The sequence below is a fragment of the Tachypleus tridentatus genome, chromosome 8, assembly GCF_004210375.1.
Source record: "Tachypleus tridentatus isolate NWPU-2018 chromosome 8, ASM421037v1, whole genome shotgun sequence".
In the NCBI taxonomy this organism is placed as follows: Eukaryota; Metazoa; Arthropoda; class Merostomata; order Xiphosura; family Limulidae; genus Tachypleus; species Tachypleus tridentatus.
The window spans coordinates 39,776,619-39,798,539 of record NC_134832.1 but is presented as its reverse complement, the minus strand read 5'-3'; the positions used below and the strand labels follow the sequence as shown (position 1 = coordinate 39,798,539).

Genomic DNA, 21,921 nt, shown 5'->3' with positions numbered 1-21,921 from the left:
TTTTATTTATAAACTTTTTTCTCCCTTCCACAGATCACAGTAATTTCAACTTATAAAAAACATATGGTATAAATATTAAAGTATAAAACTTCTAAATCTTCTGTCTGTAATGACACATAACCTATATTTGTTCATTCCTTTGTAATTTAGAAATGTATACAATTTTTTCTTAAATTGCTATTGGACAAAGTTTTATAACTTGTTTTAGCTGTAAAAACTTAATTTTGTGTTAGGTCTCTGTATGTTTAGATTTAAGACATTGATCGAAGAAATAATAAATATTATAACTTGTTCATAGTTTGGTTATATATATTTTTTGTGTTTTTTAGACCTTCTAATCTAGTATCTGATATATCTTCTGTTCTAAAATGTATACTTGAAATTTATGAATTATTTTTGTGTAACTAATATGGTGAGAGAGAGAGAGAGAGAGAGAGAAAAGGTTTACTAATTCTGACATACAATTGCAAAAGGTTTGTCAAAACCAAAGTAAGTGTAAAATTTAGTTTTATATCAGTTCTTTAATTTGTCATACTTTTTAACAAAAATGGCTAAAATGAAAAAATCCTTTTGGTTACCTAAGAATAATTCAATGTAAAAAAAAATTAAATAATATCTTATTGTGTTGCAGCGTAATACTTTGTGTACCACAACTTGCACTAAGCTGTTGCTGGGTAATTTATTGCTTTGTGTTAGATAAACATCGTTTATTGAGCATTGAAACAATAACATTTAATGAAAACAGATGCAGTAAAGTATAACAAAACCTTGCTCTTTAGGGAAAAAAGTAATTGTTGTATTTTGCAGTAAGTTTAGAAAAATTTCTGATTCAATGTAAAATTTATTAAATTTTGCTACAGAGAATTATGCCACAGTTAATATTCATTTAGGAGATTCTAGAGGTTGTGCAAATGAAATATGAAAATTATAAGACGAAAATATTGTTATTCTTGCACTAAAAAGACTACCTTCACTCAGACTGAAACAAAGTTAACAGGCCAGTGCATAAATACTGTATATGTAAGTACACTGTAACTATGTTTTAATCCAATATTCATCACTTTGTAAATATTTACATTGCATGGATTATAAAGAATTGAACGTGTTATATTAACATGATTTCATCAGTCATGATCTTTCTGATAATTGTGCCATGAAAATCGTATTTGAAGAGGCTGTCATAAATTTGACATATCCAAAGAGTACTGATCTTTCCTGACAGGTTTATTATAATTCAGTGCTTCTCAGTGTGGATTCCTCTATGTGGTGAGGGGAACCTCCCAGGGAAGGTTCTGTTCCTTCAGTTTGCACCCTCCGGGATCTAAACATCCACCCATGTGTTTGCCGTACTTGGTGATCTGCAAAGGGGATGAAAGGATCCTGGTGGTAGAGGGGTCCAACCATAACACACCACTTTGGCCTTGAATCTGGTAGATGGGCAGCCTTGGGGTGGCAACCCTTGGGTAAGCTGGCTGGTCCACTTGAGCTAGGGTCAACCAAAGTACAAGTGTTGTATGTTCCCAACAGGTGTTGTGGACATTTGCATCTGATACTGACGTTTGGGTGTAGTGCTCACAAAACCCTGGCATTGCTGCATTGTAGTGCATCCCCTCGTAGGGCTTCATGTGGGTGGTGGGGTCAGTGAGCACTGAAATATTCTTTTTTTATCACTGGTCCTCCAAATAAAAATTTCAAATAGTGAAAAAACAGTCCTTAGGTAAAAATGACCACATCTTGAAGATTCTGAGCAGCATTTTTCAACATCTGTAACACCTGTTGTACTTCACTTTCTTGTGCTATATTCTCTTTTAGACAATCCTTTAGGTCCTATGTCTCCCTTTTTCATTCAGAAGGGACTATAGGGACTTGCTGGCTCTCCGAAGTTGGTAGAGAAGCTTTGCTCCAGTAACATTGGTGAAAATATCCACATCTCAACACAGTGAACTCCTCTTGCATTCAAAGGCAATTGGTGATATACCTATTGAGGTTGTGTCTCATGCTATTTTGAATTCGTCATGAGGAGTTATTGTTCGGAGGGATTTGAAGAACATCCCAGAGTCAAATATTCTCACTGTTTTATCCACCCAAGGAGTTTCTGCAGTGTGGTGTATCTACACTCACAAAGATGGAATTAAGATGCCAACCAATGTTCTCATTCTGACATTTACATCACCACTTCCATGTGCTCCCATCAAGGCAGGTTATCTTAATTGCAGGATACAGCCATACATTCCAAACCATCTCTGTTTCCAGTGTCAGCAGTTCGATCACTTGAAGACATCATGTTGTTGTTCCTTGATGTGTGCTTATTGTAGTGGCAAGGACTATGATGCCTATGAGTGTGAAACGAACCCTTTCGCATCAGTTGCAAAGGCTCTCACCAATCCTACTTTCGTTCTTGTCCTAAATGGTTGGAAGGAAAAAAGGTGCAGTATTTGAAAATGATTCACAACATTACTTACCCTGAGATTTGAAAGTTGCTGTCCACCACTTCATCTTGAACATATGCTGCTGCACTTTGTTCCATTATAACAGTGGGAGTGCAAACAGATGTCTCTAAAAGAATCACTTTCAAACCAAATGAAGTCTTTTGACCTCCATGGTTAAAGAAGTTGACAAATCAACTTCAACACCCTTCTCTGTCCCTAAGATACATTCCAGCAAATCCCAAGATCCACTTTGTTTAGTTTTGGGTACAGGCATTTTCTTGGGTACATCTTTACTATCTCATCCCAAGATGCAAAACGATCATTCGTTCACGTCCACAGTCGCTGGAATCCTCTTTCAACAATAAAGACCTGCCCATTCAACCTAGGGCAGGATCCATGGAGGTCAATAGATCTCCTTTGAATAAAGACAATAGAGAAAAAAGATGTAGTCAAATAGAAGGCTCTCCATCCAATTCACCTACATGTGAATAAAAATGACCACCTTGATACAATGGAACTAGAGGTTTAGTTTAATCTGAATGACATCAAAGCACTGATTGCTTCCTACTAGCCACTCGACACACCCTTGGAGGCTGTAGCCATCCATGTTTCCTTGGGTCGTACCATCAATGTTTGTTCTCTCTACCTGTTGCCTGGAGAGACCTATGGTCAATCAGATCTTGATGTTCTCATAGAACAGTTGCCGTCTCTCTTTTTAATCCTGGAAAACTTTAATGGACCTTATCCCCTCTAGGATCCCCTCTGCTAATATTGATGGGAGGAGTTGCTCTGTACAGCATATGCTTTCAGATCACAACTTTTCTGTTTTGAATACTGGTTCTTAGACTTATTTTCATGCACCTAGTAAGTCCTTTACTGCTATGGATCTCTCAGTTTGCTCCCCCTTTATTATTCTCCCATTTTTCATGGAGGGTTAACAATAAATCACGAGGCAGTGATCAGTTTCTTGTAATCTTGACAGAAACTGGCCGTGGTCGATGCCACCCGACCTTCGTGCCCAGGTGGAAGCTGGATTAAGCAACCTGGCCCTCTTTTACTGATCTTGCAGAACTTTATCCTGCTATCATGTGTAAGCCATCAATAGATGACTGTGTGGCAACAGCAACTGACTGTATTATACAAGCAGCTGCTCAGTGTATTCCTAAAACCTTGACACGTTTTCCACTATATCCTCATCCGTGGTGGAATCCTGTCTGTCGCATGGCACGGAAGGCTCAAAACCGGGCCTGGGATACTTTTCGTAGATATCCCACACTCTCAAACCGTGTTGGTTTCCAGCAGGCCTGTGCACATGCTCAGTGGGTAAGACGTAAAAGCAAGAAGGAATCTTGGATTATATTCACAACCAGCATATCTTCTACCACCAGTTCCAAATTCATATGTGACAAGATTCAATAGGTGAGTGGGCAATATAATTCTGTCCCCCTCTTGATCTTGCTCTCTGTTGGCCAGGATGTAGTTGATTCCTGGAGCATTGCCAATACTTTAGGTGATAGCTTTTGCTGGGTATCAAGCACTTCTGTTTCTTCCTTCACCTTCTTAGTCATGGAGACTCTGGCAGAGCAATCACCTCTTTCCTTTTGAGCTGATTGTCTCTGTGAATATAATCATCCCTTTATACTGGTGGAACACAAACTGGCCCTTCATCAGTCTGACAGTACATTAGTTGGACCTGATGATGTACATTATGAAATACTGTGCCATCTATCTCCTGCTTCTCTTGCTATTCTTCTCATTGTTTTTAACCGGATCTGGCAGGTGAATGTTTTTCCTGATGCTTGGCACCAGGCTATTGTCCTACCTTTTTTTAAGACTGGGAAGGATACCAAGATTCTTTCAAACTATCATCCAGTCACTTTGACGAGCTGTCTCTGTAAGACTTTAGAGAGGATTGTTAATGCTCATCTAGTTAGGTTTCTCGAATCAAACAACCTTCTCTCATCCACCCAGTGTGGGATCTGACAACAGTTCTCCACCATGGTCCTCCTGATTCGACTTGAAACTTCAATTGGAAAAGCTTTTCTCAAACGACAACATCTTGTATCGATATTCTTTGACATTGAGAAGGCTTATGATACAACATGGATGTATGGCATTTTGCGAGTTCTTCATATACATAGGTTACGTGGCCATTTGCCCATTTTTATTAAACATTTTTTAATGGACAGACAATTCCAAGTTCATGTGGGTTTAACACTTTCCTGTTCTTTTTTACAGTAACTTGGAGTCCCTCAGGGCTGTGTCTTGAGTGTCATACTTTTCAATAATAAAGATTAATGCTATCACTGAATAACTCCCTCTTACTGTTGCAAACGGGCTCTGTGTCAACAACTTTCACATCTCATGTCAGTCATTGAACATGAACTATATTGAGTGGCAGCTACAGACTGCCCTCAATGATTTACTGAAGTGGAACCTAGCAAACAGTTTTAACTTTTCTGTCTCTAAAATCATTTGCATTCCCTTTTGCTGCCAATGGGGTATTCTCCTTAATCCTGAACTCCATACTGATGAAGTTCTGTTGCCTGTAGTCCCTGAGACAAAGTTCTTAGAGTTTTTCATTGATTGTAAGCTGACCTTTTATATGACACTTCAAGCAGCTATGGGTCAAATGTACAAGAGCACTGAATATCCTCAGTGTCCTCTTTTTCATCACTTGATGAGCAAATTGATGTTTTATGCTAAAGATGTATCGTGCTCTTATTCGATTGAAACACTACTATGGATCAGTGGTCTATGGCTCTGCTAAGTCTTTAAAGATGCTGGACCCTATTCATCATGAAAGACTTCATCTCTGCCCTGGAGCATTCTGCACTTCCCCAGTTCAGAGCTATACACAGAATCTCGTGAACGTTCTTTGGACCTCTATTGTTTGCAAATGTCTTTATTATATGCCTCAAAACTTCATTCCTTACCAAAGCATCTGGCCTGGGGTTGTGTTTACCTTCCTTGGTGGACCATACTTTTTCAGAACATATTATCTGCCATAGCTCCTTTTGTCGTTCGTATCCAGGTGCAGTCTGTCTTAACATTGCAGTATCCACTGGCCAGCCCATCTCACCATGGCTTATTACAGTTCTCAAATGTGACATATCTTTTAAGTCTTCTGAGAAAAGCAGACACTACTGATTGGAAATACTGTCTGTTACTTGTTGAACATCTTTCAAACCATCCTTTCATTCCTATTTATACAGATGATTTGAAATCAGGTGACTGTGTGAGCTCTGCCATGGTTTGTTGTGGTTCAGTGGTTGTGTGTAGAATCTCCTCTACAGCTTCTGTGTTTACTGCTAAACTGTATGCCATTTCTTGCCCTGGATCATATAGAAGCTAAGCAGTGCTCAAACTACATTATTTATACTGATTTTCTTAGGTTTTATACTGGCTCTGGAATTGCTGCAAGTTAGTTCACACCATGTTTTTGCTGATAATCATAATCGATTGACTTATTTCTCTTTAACATCTACTTTTTTGCAGTTTTTCCAGATATTGGGCCACGTTAGTATTTGCAGAAACAAGTTTGCTGACCCCACAACATAAAAATAAGCTTTTCCAAATAAAACCCTCTATTGGACTTTGGCTATTCTGCTTTTGTAAGGATTGGAAAGAGGAAGTTGACACAGTTTTTAAACTCGTCGTTTTCTTTTATCTGGGACTGATGCATCAACGTGTTGTCTGTGTTGCACTCTGGTCACAATAAGTCAGATTTTATGTCTTGCCATTGTTATGACTTAACATGTTAAACATGTTCTGTCCCAAGGTTTATCCATAATGTTAGACAGTGTTATCGATGAAGGTGACACTATCCAATTTGGAAATGTTTTTAGTTTTTTAAAGGCAATTAATCTTTTCAGTGCTATTTAAGTTGTTTAATTTATACATTAGACCTTTTTTAATGTGATTCCCTTTTTAAGAATCAAAGTATATCTAGTTTGTTTTGAAAGTATAAAATAGCTGTAATGTCAAATAATTTGAAACCAAGACTGGAAAGGCCAAATTCAGGTGACTAACAGTGGTTTTTGAACTTACCTGTTAGTCTTCCTGGCAAGTTATGATAATTACAATTGTGCTACAGAAAGTCCTTTACAACTGGTATTACTGTAGTTTTTCTCTTGCTGCTGTAGACTAGATGTAAAAATTCGGTTCAATGCCATTTATGTTTTTAATTCAAAAATTTAACTTTTTTTGTTTTATCTTAATTTCCTTTTAAGAGTTTTTTAATAATTTTAATTTTAACTTTTTACTGAATGTTTGGTGCAGATAGCCTAGTTAGTTTGTGCCATAAAGCACCAAACCAACCAACCAAACATAATTCAGCTAGTTTTTATGAGATTTACAGTTTTTTTTGCTGCTTGTTTTCAAGAAATATATACATACTGCATCCTGTGACTTAAGTTGTATGTCTTCTTATGTAATAGCATAAATACTCCATTTTCGTGCATTAGATATGTGATATGTCATGGAAGCAACTTGTATTGATTTTCCAGATAAATGATTTTTTTTATCATATTTTTGCAAGAGGCATTAGGACAACTCTTGCTGCTGAATTTTGAATTCATTCCCCTTTTATATACATAAAAATGGCTGGTTTGGGTTTAGAAAATTTTATGTAGAGGATTGAACGTTTCGACCTTCTTCAGTCATCGTCAGGTTCACAAAGAAAGAAAGGTAACTGACCAAAAGCTGACCACGTGTTTGAAGGGGGTTGTGTAAGAATGTAGAGGGCATACTTAGATGTTTGATTATATTTATTAATATAGGTATAAAGGTGTTCCTTTGTATTGGTTTATTTTGGGCTTGAGTTGTTGATCATACCACTGTTTTACAGTGCCATTTAAGTACGAAGGCTATCCTCATCTTCAAAATTCTCTTTGATCTAAATGCACGTTTATGATCTGAGGATATGAATTTTGTTTTGTAAATGACTTTAATATTCTACCTAAGTGATCAGTTTTCAGTGGTATCAAAGAAGGTTAAAATATAGTTTTGATTCATGCTGTTTTACAGTACTTTTATATTGTCTGTGATTGTAACATGATTTGCTGATTTCTATATTCACGTTCCTCTTAATATAATATACTGAACTACCTGTATAATGTATATAAAAAAAGTTTTAGTTTGTGATTGGGATTATTTATTGAATTCTGTTGTACTTTAATGTACTTGTTAAGTGTAATTTGTATTTCATTTAATCTAGTATGTGAATTCTTGAGTCTGTCTGTGTTTTTGGGGCTATGTGTAATGATATTTGCAGAATGAAAAATCCATAATCTTCTTGTGTGATGGATGATAAATATTCATGAGAAAAGTAGTGGGAAACACCTTTTTTGTATTTTGGGTAAAAAAAAGTTGCAGTTTGTCTGTTTCCTTAACCTACAAATATTACTTTGCATCAACCATTCAGTTTTTTATAGTACATAGGATTATAGAATTCTTTCTTATGTGTGTGACTACATACAGCTGCTAAACTTGTAAAAAGTGAGCAAAGTAATGAATAATGAGACAAAAAACACCAGACAAACAACTAACAAAACTATTTCCACTTTTGCTCAACATTTTTAACTACTTTGCAGTTCTGGTTTTATTTTAAGTCAGTTTGTACTGACTTGCCAATTCTTAGCTTATATAATATAGAAATGTATATTAAAAGTATTCTTTGTATTATTTTATACTACATGTTAACTCTTGTGGTTACATACTTGGTGCGATGCACTCATATCCAGTATTCATGAGGAAGTCATGCTGTAACATTTATGCTCATGTATCTTCATGAAATTTTGCACATTATTAGTAACCTTTACAAAGCTTTCATGCACAAAATGTCCTTTTTTTTTTAAATTAAGTTTAAGATTTTTAATTTAAATATTTGCTTGTGAATAATTTCTTTTGGTAATGCTGACTATCCAACATTCAAAGTAAATTTCATTACAACATTAAAAATCCTTTTCTTCAAATATTAAATTTCATTTATGGTAATCTCTACAACCTGCTAAGTAACTAAAATTTTTTGTTGAAAAAAATGTCTGTTATTTTCTCTACCTTAATCTTACATTTGGTTGGTCAATTTGACTGACCTCATAACAACCTCAAAACTGGCCATTACAAAAGTACAAATGTCTTACTATTTTTAGTTCTAGTACTAGCATATCAGTATTTTGTGATATATGAATACATTCTAGTTACCATTTTCAACCAGCTTATTATTTTGATGACAACTCTTCAAACTCTTAAATGTTAATAACAGCTTTACTCATGTAAATACTTTGCAAAGAATGCCAGTATAATATTGTACAAAATGAGTCTTAATTGGTTATAGCTATTAAATTGAGGGAAGTGGATGTGGGTGAACAAATATTTTTAAGAGGGAGAAGAGCAGACTTACTGTAGTGGGTTCACAAAATATTTTAATATATCAACAAACCGAAAAAGTAAGGTTTTATTTTATATTCGAGAGTGTTAGTATTGGTAACATAAGTTTAATTCATTATGAATAGCAAACTTTGCTTTTTATGGTGCCCATAATACAATTTGAATGAGCACAGAAGACTGTATACCATGTTAAACACAAAATTTATATTTGTATTTTTTTAATGTTTACTTCGAGCTAAGAAATTCAATAATTATAATACTGAAACCTGAATTAAAACAACAGTTCAGTTCTGAACTTATGGACATGCATTTGTAAAATATTAGTTTAATAAACTTTCGAATGTAGGTACAAAATATGATATGCACTCTAGAATTGAGATTGTATGGGAAGGGTTAATCTATAGATATTTAAATTTGTGCTTGTGTTTATGGTTTCATAAGGTCTTTTTATTAAAGAAGATGATAGAGACTTTGTTGTTGGGCTATTGATGTTGTAAGTGCCTTTAAATTACTTTGTTTTCTGTGTTGAACATATTTGTGGTGAGGCAAATTATTTAAGATTTTTACTAAATAAGTTGTGAAAAAAAACGAAAACAAAATTTTCCTGAGGTTCATGTCTTTTCAGAGTTATTGTTTTTTCACATTTAGAATCTGGATTTTCAAAGCAAAATTATATAACTGTGGGCAAATGTATACCCTATTCCTGTTTTTTGTTTGTTTTAAGGAAGAATTATTCTATGTATAGTGAAAAAAATCATGTAATTGACAAACTTGCAAACTGTAAAACAAATATTGGTTTATGTTAAGAAATATTAAGGATAGTTTATTAGATGACTTAAGTTATTATTCCACAAATAACTAACATTTATTATTTTTACTGGTTGTACTTCTAACATTAATTGGAATATTTTGAACTTAAATATTTTAATACTAAAAACTTACTTTTTTTAATGTAATAATACTAAACTAATTGAATATTAATGTAAAGTGGAGCGAGGTAAGTATTTCTGAAACTAATTAGAAATGAGAATTCATTTTTTAGGATTATAATTAGACATAAGTGGTAAATTTTCATACTTGAAATTGTTATCCTTTACACTAAAAGATCAGGCAAAGGTTTTGTCTTTTTAGACTGGCTTTTTATAGGTTAAAACTGTAATTAAAAATTTGAGTTAATTTACAAGCTAAATCAAGAAAGTGTTAATATTAATTACAAACAAACTTTTTAAATTATAAGAATGACATAAACTCAATGCTAATAATTCTTAGTTTATTTGGGTTTTTCTTTCTACTTTTTTTTTTTCTTCAGAACTCATTTTCAGGAGTTTCACATTTAACAACGACTAGTTTCTCTGCATCAACTCCAAGGTTACTTCCAAATGTGCATACAGTGGATGAAATTGAACAGGATTTGCTCCAAGAGTTGTCTCTGCCTGCTGAACAAGAATTGCTCCAGGATTCATCTCATGCTGCTATTAAAGAGTTCATATCCTTTGGAGCTGTTAGGGCAGAACAGTTAGAGAAACATGTTTTAGGTATGCAGTCATCATCTCCACTGACCAATCACTTTATTTCACCATCTTCTCAATCTGGAGGTCACTTGAGGTCTCCTTTCACTCCTAAAACCCACCAAGATGAGAAAACTTACCATGAATTGAGAAGAGATCAACAATGGAAAACATCCAGTCCACAACTTCCCTTGAGCAACAAAATAAGAACATTGGATGATGTAGAAAAAGACATCCTTTTAAAGCCACGTGCACAGTCAGTACAGGAAATTGAAAGGCAGTTACAAGAAATTTCCAGGTCAAAAAGGTCTTCTCCTGTGTCTGCCCTATCTGGGTCAGTTCCAGTGCCATTGGCCTCTCACAGTCAAAGTTTTATGTCCCAACCACCCATTGGTACTCCACCACAGGTAAAAATAAAAACTATAATAATAATTAAAAAAAAAAAATGCAACTAATTTATTAATAGAACTAGGCATATAAATTAAAAATAATACTAGCCTGCACCTGCAAAACTTTTGTTGCTGATTTAGTTTTAAGACCTGATTAATTCGATGGTCCTGAATTTGGAAATGACTTCTTTTTTTTTCTCTATCAGGTCTGAGTATTTTGAAAATTATTTAAATTCACTACAATAGTAAATTTCCAATGTACCTGAATCCATGATGTCTTACCTCTGCTACAAACCAGTCATTAATCGTACTTTTCTGCTTTTCAGCTGCAAAACTGCCACAGAAAAAGCCGAATATATTTGGACTATACCTTCACTCTGTATCATCCATTATACAGCTTTACTTATTGCAGTTAAATTTCAAAATTCAGTCTGAAAATTCAAAGCAAACTAGTTATTACTGAAAGTATGATTAATATTAAAAAATTAATATACTGAAACTATGAATATAGTATAATTAATGATAAAAAATGTACAAAGAATCCAATGCCATATTTATGTTAATCCTTTTTGCTTTTGAAGTAAACCTTGTGTCCCTCCTTGTTTGATGTTTTCCTAAAGTGTTTCCAGTGCATATCACAGAGTCCAAGAAAGTTCCGTTGGTACTTGTTCATTTCATATGCAAGTTTTTTTTCAATTTTTTCTTTCTTTTTCTGTCTTTACCTTCCGTGCACTGATGGTAATCATATAAATTATAAAAATTCAGTAAAATTTTGAATAAATTGACAAATCAGATGACATGGCATTTGATCCGTGATCTGTCTGGAAAGGGTTAAATTGCTGCTATTTCACTTGTAAATGTACAGCCCATTTGTTTTTATTAAGTTATGGTTTAGGATGACAAAATTCTGTTGAATAAAACCTTACTGTAAAATGTGGTAATTAGTGTTTCAATATTTGAATTTGGACTTTGGCATGAATTTTTCTTTGTCTCTTCTGTGAGCTCATTTATGATATTGTGAAGTAGTTTGGGGCATCAACAAAATAATTGTTCCCACACCCACTATTATTGGAAAGAAAGTTGTAAGATTTGATTCTATAATTTGTGTGATAAGTTCAACAGTGACTATAAAAACTGGCAATTTTCTACCTATGTAATGAATTAATATGTTGTAATTTAAACTGTTGATAGTAGTTAATACAAAATTCCACACTTTGTATTTTGTGTTCCTTTTAATATTAATGTATCAAGCTAGGATAAATTAGTAATGAGACTGAATCCATTTTATTGGTTACATTTTTGCTTTCAACCTATACCACTAGCACTTTAGTTCTTCAAATAACTGATATAAATTTTAAATAATCTAACATAAATATGAGCATTATATAACATTTATACACATCTTTTCTGTGGTAATTCAGCTAAGTGTTTAAATTGTACAGGCATCAAACAATCAAGTTATTCTTTGTCTGAATAATTTGAAATTGAAATGAATGCCACTGTTTAAATAATAAAATAAGAAATAATTAAGTATTCTGTCAGAACATGCCTCATTTTGCAGCTAATGTTTAATGTCACAATTAAGTATTATTCAAACTGGGTATTGTACAGTGAATAGTGTGTGCCCAAGCTGTTAATCTGAGGAATCACTGTGTGAGTTTTTGTTGAAAAGTTTTGTCCATCACTTTGAATCATGGGTATGGTACAAGAAGGATTATTAAATTAGACAGAAATGACCCAGTAATAATTTGTGAATTAGCTGCATACTATTAAGTATATCTTTTTGTGTAAAGTTCTGAAGCAAACTGTCATTCAGTGAGTGTTTGTCTACATGTAGTTAAGCACCAGAACAATACTGTTATTTAGCATTTTATTCTGTTTTATCTAATGCTGTTTTTGATGTATTAACAATTTCAAACCATTAACAGGGGACTCCATATCACCTCCTTGGTTCACATTTGGTCAGCAATCCACCAGTTTCAGTCATCCCAGTAGCTGGTCGGTCTTCTCCTGTTATGTTAACTACTGGACTTGGTAAGCTGTAGTTTGTAGGATGCTAGTTATTGTGTAAGGGAAATAATTATTAATTCATCTAGCACAGGTTGATCAAAGTGGACACAACCTTTTTACAGAGATTTAAATGTAATTGAAATTTGTTTTCAGTGTGTATCAGTGAACTTTCTTATCAAAATGTAGTTTATGATTCAAGTTTTAGTATTATACAAGTTTTTTTTATTAATTTCAACCTTTTTTTATCATTTTCATTTATCACATGACTTATGGTCACTCTTTTATGCCCAATTTAAGTTTATTTCAATCCCTGTATTAATTTAAGTTTTTGATATCGGGTATCTCTGATCTAAAATGTAAATGCTTTATGCTTCTGATTTTGTTGAAATATGAACTGGAAAATTGAGCTTGCCTGCTTTGCTCTTATCCTTCAAAAATATCAGTAATGTTTTAGAACAGTTCCTGTTGGCTTATTTCTAATCAGTAGAAATATAACAATTTATTGAATGGTACAGGGACTAGCAACCAGTAGGATAACCAGTTTCAAAAGCTGTGATTTCTTTTTCTGTATCTTTCAGTGTTGAAACTCTACAACTTTGCAACAGTACTGTAAAATGTACAACTTTTTAGACTTGTCATTTCAGACGCATTGTTTTACGTGTTCGTAAGTATGTTTATGATAGTGTTGAGGACTTCAGTGTTGTAATTGATGCTACAGATGCAGAACATACATGAAATAACACAATATAGAAAATGAACATTTTATAGTTTACTTAAAATTACAGAACTAAGAAACGTAAATTATACAATAGAAAGTAGAATTACAACTCAAATACTATAATGCTCGTGTTATCACTTAATAAAATAATTTAATGTCAATTTGTTAATATTTAGTGACTGGTTCTCACAAAATGGTTAACAGTTGAAGCAAAGGAATCTTAACATGTCAAAATTCTCTGGATTCAGTCAGATTTGTCTGACATTTCAAAATATAACCTGCATTAGTAAACAATCCTTCTGCAAGTGTGCTGGTTGTTAGTTGCCATACACTTTTCTCATATTCATTCAGAAATGGGGCATCTTAAGGTTAGATCTTGAAATCATGCTTACATTATAATCTCAACAGCAGCACCAGCTGATGTGTTTATTTTCAAAATTCTTAAGCAGTACTTGTTAATCTGCACTACCCTAAGGCACTTTTTACAGGTTCTTGGAGGAATTTTAACTGATAAAATGTAAGTAACAGACTTAATATGGTGATGTAAAATTAATTGCTGAATTCTTGACTTTTCAAAGAAATGTCTTTAAGGTTTCATCCCACTTTTTGACATTGCCCATTTATAATTTTGCCATTAACACTAGTTTATCCAATTCTGTTAATGCCACACATATATGGGTTGTTGTTGCTTTAAAATACTTTTCAACATGGCATAAATGCTGTCCCATTTTTAATCTTGCAGTGGAGAATCGGCTTGTTTTTTGGACAGTATTCAGCAATAGCATTTCCATAAAAGTGTTCAGCCAACTTGGAACAGTGTGTAATTACTCTGTTCCTTTTTATATTTAATTATCATGATAACTTTAAGTTCAGGGTATGACCAAAGCATGGTATTTACTTTTAGTCCATGTTAGTAACAGCTTTCACACAGTAGGAACTGTTGTCTGATGCAGTTACTTCAGTATTATGAACACTAATAACAGCCTAAGCTATAATTTCAGCAGTGTTAGGTGGTGGAAGCTTACAGCTTTGGAGAAAATAGCTTTTGAAAACCTAGAATTGAGTTATGAAGTTAAAGTCAATGTGCAAAAAGTAACAAGCAAGTCAACTGGGGGCATCCCTCTCAAAAAAAACATTTGTGTAACGTAGATGCTATGAGATTAAATCTGAAAGGAGGTTTGCTTGAAATGTTGCTTGAACAATTTGGAAACGGTTCACATGAAATCCATAAACATCCATTGACATATCAACAAATCATTTTAATATTGTATGGAGAATTAGACACAAATTAACATAAATATGTATTTATTATAGTAAAATACTGTACTATCTAAATGCAGAATAGTTATTAATTATTAAATTAATACACTAATTTAAATAACTGTTTAACAGTTGTATATTGGGCATTTCAGCCATTCACTGTCATAGAAATACATGTGTGCACTACTGAAATAACATGTTAGTATGCTTCACGTTTATAGGGAGTTCTTTTTGTGCTGCAGAAAACTGATAAAATGTCTAAATATTAGAATACAATTGTATAGGAAAATCAGAAGATGTGTGACATTGTTTAATGAGCGTAATGATACAAGAATGATTTTGGTGATGAGTGTGAAATTTTGCTTTGTTGATATGGTTTCATGTCATAACAATCGGTGAATCAAGTACAACATATTTTGGCCTGTTAGCAAATTTAATTATTGTGATTTTATTGCATGCAACAGTTTCTTTTCCAGCCAAAACAATGTATTTTGGAGTAAGATCCAAGAGTATCACTTGTTATTAAACTGAAGTTGGGAAAAGTTGTAGCATATTTAGAGGACTGTAAATAATGAACTTGAGTGTTTTGTTCTGTAAAACAAGATCACTTGTTTTTTTGTTTTTTTTAATGGCTTGGTTCAAAGTGTTTGTTTTAAGATTTTTTAATAGCTCAAGTGTTATTGTTACTGTGTGAATATTTTGTACAGCTGTTGCTGCATTTTTAAAATAAAATGCTATTTTTTAATTTTAGTGGATTTCAACTTTGTTAAGTGTGAATTAGGTCATAGAAAGTGAACTGATTTATTATTCTAAAACACCCATACATCATGAAAAAATGTCTTTATTTTTAATACCTATTATTTCATTCTACAAAGCTCTGGAACATTTGCACAAGAACTTGGTTCAAAAAAAAATCCTACTGTTTTATATCCAAAGGTGCTTATTTTGAGTGTGCGATGCCACTTCTTGCTAGTTTATAAATTTGTTTTATACAGGACAACAGGTGACTTCCACTACACTTCCCCCTCATCCTATACTCAACCCTCCAAGAATAATAAGTCCATTTGGGTTTGCAACACGATTAGCAGGTAAGTATTTATTTTTGCTATCAAAAGGATAAATCAGACATAACCTCTAACTGTTCTGTTTGCTAAGTATCCAGAAAATGAGAAAATTGGGATGAACCTATTGTGGATTTAAAATAAATCAAATTTAAGTAGTAAAGTATGCGAGCTTTGTTTGAAGCTACTAGTATTAAACTTGTCAAGTGGAGGCACTCAGGTTACTCGTTAGTAGTTGATGGCCAAAATAATGCTATTTTTCTAGGACATTCTTTTTAAAATTGGATTAAAAACTAAGGAATTAAAGAAAAACAGATGATTATTGATAGTTAGTCCTTAAAAAAAGGCAATAAATTAATTATAACCTGTGCACTATTTCCCTTAAAAAAAAGAAAAACAAAAAAGGAACAAAAGTTAAGACATAATAAGAACTTTTAAAAACCTGAGATGTGAGATTCTTTAGTTTTTATTTCTTTTTTACCTCTGCTAATGAAGGTGATGTCTTCATCTGTATGTGCGTATGTCGACAAGATTGCTCAAGTAGCTGAATGGGTTTTGGATGAAAATTGGTATAAATTTCGACTGTTATCCAGCTGAGAAATGATTGGTTTTTGGAGGGTCAAGATATCTCTCTCTCTCTCTCATATTATCATGTCTATTAGAATGATGTTTCCTTCTTTTTTTCTTTTTTTTACATAAATAATTTCAAACTAAAATTTTAGTTTCTTCCTTCATTTTAAATTTTTGCCACTTTGGTCAAAGTTGCATCAAAAGTGTTGGTGATGAAAATGTTTTGCACTGTGTGTGTAAAGAAATTAGTCAGTGTGATGTAGCTGGCTGCTTTAAAACCTTGAGCTTCATTTAACCTAGCCTTAGATATTTATAAAAAAATATGGTAATGTAAAGTCAATTTTGTTTACTGACTCTTGTTTCTGATTTCTTAAGAAATTGGCATGCAGGCTTTATTCTTCTGGCAAGCTACAGAGATATTACATGTTGAAATTTTGTTTTTACAGATCATATACCTGTAAATCATTTGGCAGTTCGAACACCACCTGTATTTGGAGCTTGTTCACCAAGGTATAATATTACTTGTTCTTATTTTAAATTTACATTAATTGAAATTACAGCATTTCTTTTAGGATTGTAATGTTACTTAATTATTTTAAAGAGAAGAGTCTTCCTCTTAAGATTTAGTGGCATATTATAGTATTTAACATACTTCCAGTATTTTAAATAACTGTTATGAGAATATACTCTGTATACTAAAAAGTGTTCAATTAGGTGTTAAAGAAAGAGAATGTAATTTGAGTTGTTACGTAGTACCTTATTAGTAATTGCTAGTGGATTATCTCATAAAGTTGGTAAAGTAATCACTTGTGCAAATTGTTTGGTGTTCAAATTTTGTTTGAGGGAGATGAAAATCATTAGACTACCATTATTTCGTGTGCAAAGAAAGTGAGGAAAAGAGAATTTTCAAATACAGTAAACACTTCATGATTGGATGTTTAGTTGTGGTGATTCATGTATTAGAATAATAATTTGGTGGATTTTTACATAGTGTAAATGCTTTGAATTAAAATTTTTGACTTATTTGTAGCTTCTCTTTGACATGTGTTTAAAAGATATGAATTATTTGAAATGCCTTTCTAATAACTTCTGGAACTTCCCTGTTGTGTTGTTTTACTAAACAAAACAGGTTTGTTATAGAAATTGAAAATAAGCTGAAAAATGAAGACCACTTTAATTTTCTTATTTCCCATCAGTATTTGCAACATTTCTATGTCTTGGACAAAATAATATTAGAAATTCAGAATGTTCAATGGGGTAAAGATGGAATAAAACAACCAAAAAAACCACGAAGGATTCATTGAGTAAATTCAGCAGAACTATTTTGAACAGTTGTTGGCTGATAATTTGTCTGTGGAGTGGGTAGAAGAATTTGCAGAAAAGAAAAGAAAACAATTATTGAGGATAAATAAAAATATTCTGCATTAGAATAACTGAAAGTTACTGTTGGTGTTCAAAATAAAAGAATAAACAGAAATGGTCAGTAGGATGGACAAATCAACTTCTAATTTTTTGAGAGAAATTTCCCTAACTGAAAATATCAAAACATTTGTTGTGATCCACATTGTTTCTTGAGCTGACCAAGCAAAAATGGATCACAAGTACTTTGAGGCGTCTCTGTACAGTGTGAGACAGCCTCAAAGTAATCTCACTTGTACGTTGATGTGTGATGTGAACTATCCTGTGAAACACTAGATAATCTCATTAATTGCACCCTGTTGCATGAAGTAACACATAGTTGAATAGTGCGCAGCTGCAGTCAGGTTTATTTTTCCGAATTATGGTTCTTAAGATGTTTAAAGTTTTGTAAATACAAAATAACACTAGGAAATTGAAATGTGATATCTGTATACCACTGACACTTCTTTATTCTGAGCAGTTCCTAAAACTGTTAAATTTATTCTTAATATGAAATAAGTGTGCAGTTAAACCAAGGATTACAACATATGATTCTGCTAGATAACCACTTTTAACATTATGGGAACCATGTGGGTTATTAAACATTGTAACACGCTGCAAAAACTTTACCTTAGACTTACAGGCATGACATAATACTTTTTCCATCACCTAAACAGTTTATAAACGAAAATACTTTTAAAGCATAAGATACTAAAAAAAAAAAGACATCTGAACATACTAACTCTAAATATATGAAAGATATAAACCCTTCAAAAACTAAAAAGAGTATTTAAATGTAAACAACAAATAAAAAAAAAAAAAAAAAAAAACCAAAGAAATTATTTTCAATTGCTTTGTATAAAAAGCCTGATGAATATATAAAGAAGAAATGCTTGTAAAATACTTAATTAACTCTTGATTAAATAGTTACATGTTTTTTAAAAAACAATTACAGTAATAATTATTATTGTTAGAGAAAAATAAATCGTAAGAGTGTAAAACAATGCAATAAAACCTGTAAAAGAAGAGATGTTTGACTGTGTGGCTGGAAGTAAAAAAAAAACAAAAATTTAACTAAGAAATGTCAGCCAAATTCCAAAGACACATTTGAATTAAACGGTGATTTTACATGTTCTCTTTTCATGTATAGAGTTAAAAAGGTGGATGTAGGATGTCCCTGTGGTAGAGTTATGGAGTTTGGAAGTGATAATGTAGTTAAAATCTGAGATAATGGAAAATGTCACATTTCCTTCAACACCTTTATCCTAATTTTTTCAATGAAGGAGAAAGAGTGGGGAGTTACAGAAGATGGTTCACTTCTGTTAACTCGGGAACTGTAGGTGTAATTGCATCAGTAAACTTTTCTTGGTTAATGGAGCTCTCACAAAGTCTTCCACAGAACACCATGGTTGTTTTTTTTTTAATTTTATTTTGGTTCAATACAGATTGACAAATGAAACAAATCAGTTTGAGTATTATCTGTATATAACTTAGATGTTGGGTAAGCTCTGCTTGCCCTATTTTGCAAGATGTTAGAGCTCGTATTTTAGTATAAGGTGATATTTGATGAAGTGTACAACCCAACTACATGCTTATATTTTCTCAGAATTTGCAGTTGGTTTTGGATCATTCAAACACTGCTTTCTGGTCAAGGTATTGTTGGAAAGGCTTGTCAGTTGTAAACAGTTTTGGCATATAAATGTGTTCTGTGCACTTGGATGTTATATGATTACTGTATTTCATAGTTTGATGTATTGAGTTATTGATCATTTATATTATAGCCTGACTTGGTCCACTCATTTAAGCTGAAATTATTTCACCATCTTAACCTATGTTTTTTATTCTTTTTACTTCTTTATAATCTGCAAAATTGAGTCTCATTAGTTGGTATGTGCAATTTCACATTTCAGCTACTCTAAAGCATGTGAGGCTATATGTGAAATTTTCTGGAAGTATAATTTTTACTCAAAACTCTTAACTTGTTTGTAGAACAGTTGGTAGAGTGCTGCATCATTGCTTGCCCCAACCAGATAATTAAAATAACAATGATGAGGTGAAATACAAGCCTTCACTACATCCAGTAATTCACATAAGTAAGAAACAACTGGCTGACAGGGTTTTTACTTTATCATCATCATCATCAGTTTCCATGTTACTATCTTCACTGATCTCTGATGGTTTTGCTTTATCTCGCTAAATCATTAGTAGTGCCCAAGCTTGGTATGAGCTATTGAACTTTTCTGTTGTAGTAATCAGTATGTATTCTTCAGCCAAATCCTCATTACTTACATGGTTTGTTGCCATGGCTGAAATTGTTTCACAGCACAATTATATCCAGGATCTGGTTGTCAGCAAGAAAATTCCTCTTTTATTCAATCCAGTTAGCCCAGCTGCTTTTGTACACAGATGTATATGCCACAAAACAATTTTTAGTGTTTTTCACAGAAACCAAGCTATATTCATCCCAGTAGACAGTCAACTAGCATAGCTGTTCTTTGCAAAATCAATGACCAGATTTAATATGGGACCACTAGTTTAAACTAACATGTGACAGATTCACTTCTTGTTTTTGAGATTTTTGTCTACAACTTTGTATGTATATTTGGTAATTGTGTAGACTCTTGTGTAAATATACAGGGAATATGTGTTCCATTATTGAGTAGAATATTCATACTTATAACAAGCATTGCTCCTTTTGCTGTATATGGTTATAGACATATTCCTATTTACATCAAGGGTACAACTAGAGTAGCACATTCAGTTTATATTTTTCATTCCAAGACAACCCTTCAGGTGTGGTACACTCATTTGTAGCCTCACATTGTTGGATTTTTACACATAGAAGTTGTGTCTTTGGCTCCTACTATTAATTTTTGTTTTTTAATTCCCCTAGGTTAATTGAGATATATTACCTTACAACTTGAAGCTAGTAATTCATCAGTTAAAGGATTAATGCCTTTACAGCCCAAGTGGTATTTGGCTGAACTTGCTGGAAACTCGTACTTTTCAACCAGAATATATTCTCAGTTTCTGTTAAAAAGTACTTAAGTACAATTTTTTCTTAACTGAGGAAAGCAAATTTTTCTTCACCTCATTACTTTCTGTTTGCTATAGTGAGGGCAACTTTCTGCTATTAAAATGCAACTTGTGAATGAATGTAAAGCTAATATCAACAAGTAACAGCTCTCTCTAGCCATAAATTCATATATGTTTGTGAATGGTAAATTCCCTTTAATGCTGCCATAACAATGCATCATTCAAGCAAGCAGGATTGTCTGAAGTAATTTTAGCATTGTGATTTGTATTGGTATGTGGTAGCAACACATCTACCCTTTTATGAACATCTCTTGTCTAACTTGTTAAAAATTACAAATTTGGTTTAATGTTAATGATATATTTGGCTGTAGGTAAAGCCAGGCTGTTAAGAAGTTAAGTCTATTGCAACTTATTTGTAGGAAGTTTTAAGAGGTTTATCCTGCATTTAGTGTTGCAAACCTTGGATGCTCTTCTTTGTAGTTTCTTGTATAGACCACCTCAGGAAGTATCTGCTAGGATGTTATTTGTTACTCCTTCATGACATATTGTTCCTTTGGTATCCTCGTCCTTGGATGTCTTTTATAAAAATGACTGTTATCAGTAATTCTTTTTGGTAAGATGAAAGTTGGTGTTTTGAAAGAACACAGAGCTTTGGAATGATTACTGTGATACTGAAGATCAATCCATGTTTGAGAGAGGAGATATGTAAATTGTTTATTTGTTATTTTAGCCTCTAAACACATTTCTCTTTTTGTGCTGTGTTTTCCTCTGTCAGTAGTTTTTACCATATTGTAAAAACATTTCTTAATATCTCAGAAAAGAGTATTAGAGAGAAATAATATTAGTGGAATCAAAGATGCATATCAATTCCACTTCAAAAAAATTAGTTAATGGTAGATGGTACCAGTTTCACCTCTTTTGAGGTGATATTTGGTAATCGTGAGATTGAGTACACCAACCATGTATTTGACTGATCTCCACAACAAAAAAAAGGTTTAGATACCTAGTATCTGGAAGCATTGGATTTTGTTGCAGTGGAATGGAAGGGAGAAGATATTGAAATATATAACAGAATGACTGGAATATTTAATCATGTAGTGGAAAAGTCAACTGTATTAGGGAAATGATTTAACCTGTTGACTGCCAAGTATT

The 21,921-nt window shown here is 32.9% G+C and overlaps 1 protein-coding gene across 23 annotated transcripts in view; it reads left to right on the top strand.

Annotated features, from left to right (window-relative positions):
• Positions 1 to 21,921, top strand: part of Patr-1 (Protein associated with topo II related - 1) — a 93,572-nt gene that overhangs the window by 32,422 nt on the left and 39,229 nt on the right. For all 23 annotated transcript variants that reach the window (XM_076448370.1, XM_076448380.1, XM_076448385.1 and 20 more), the window contains 4 exons: positions 10,129 to 10,734; positions 12,645 to 12,750; positions 15,700 to 15,792; positions 16,782 to 16,845. In XM_076448370.1, the coding sequence (XP_076304485.1) occupies positions 10,129 to 10,734; positions 12,645 to 12,750; positions 15,700 to 15,792; positions 16,782 to 16,845 (869 nt within the window). The remainder of the gene's footprint in view (positions 1 to 10,128; positions 10,735 to 12,644; positions 12,751 to 15,699; positions 15,793 to 16,781; positions 16,846 to 21,921) is intronic.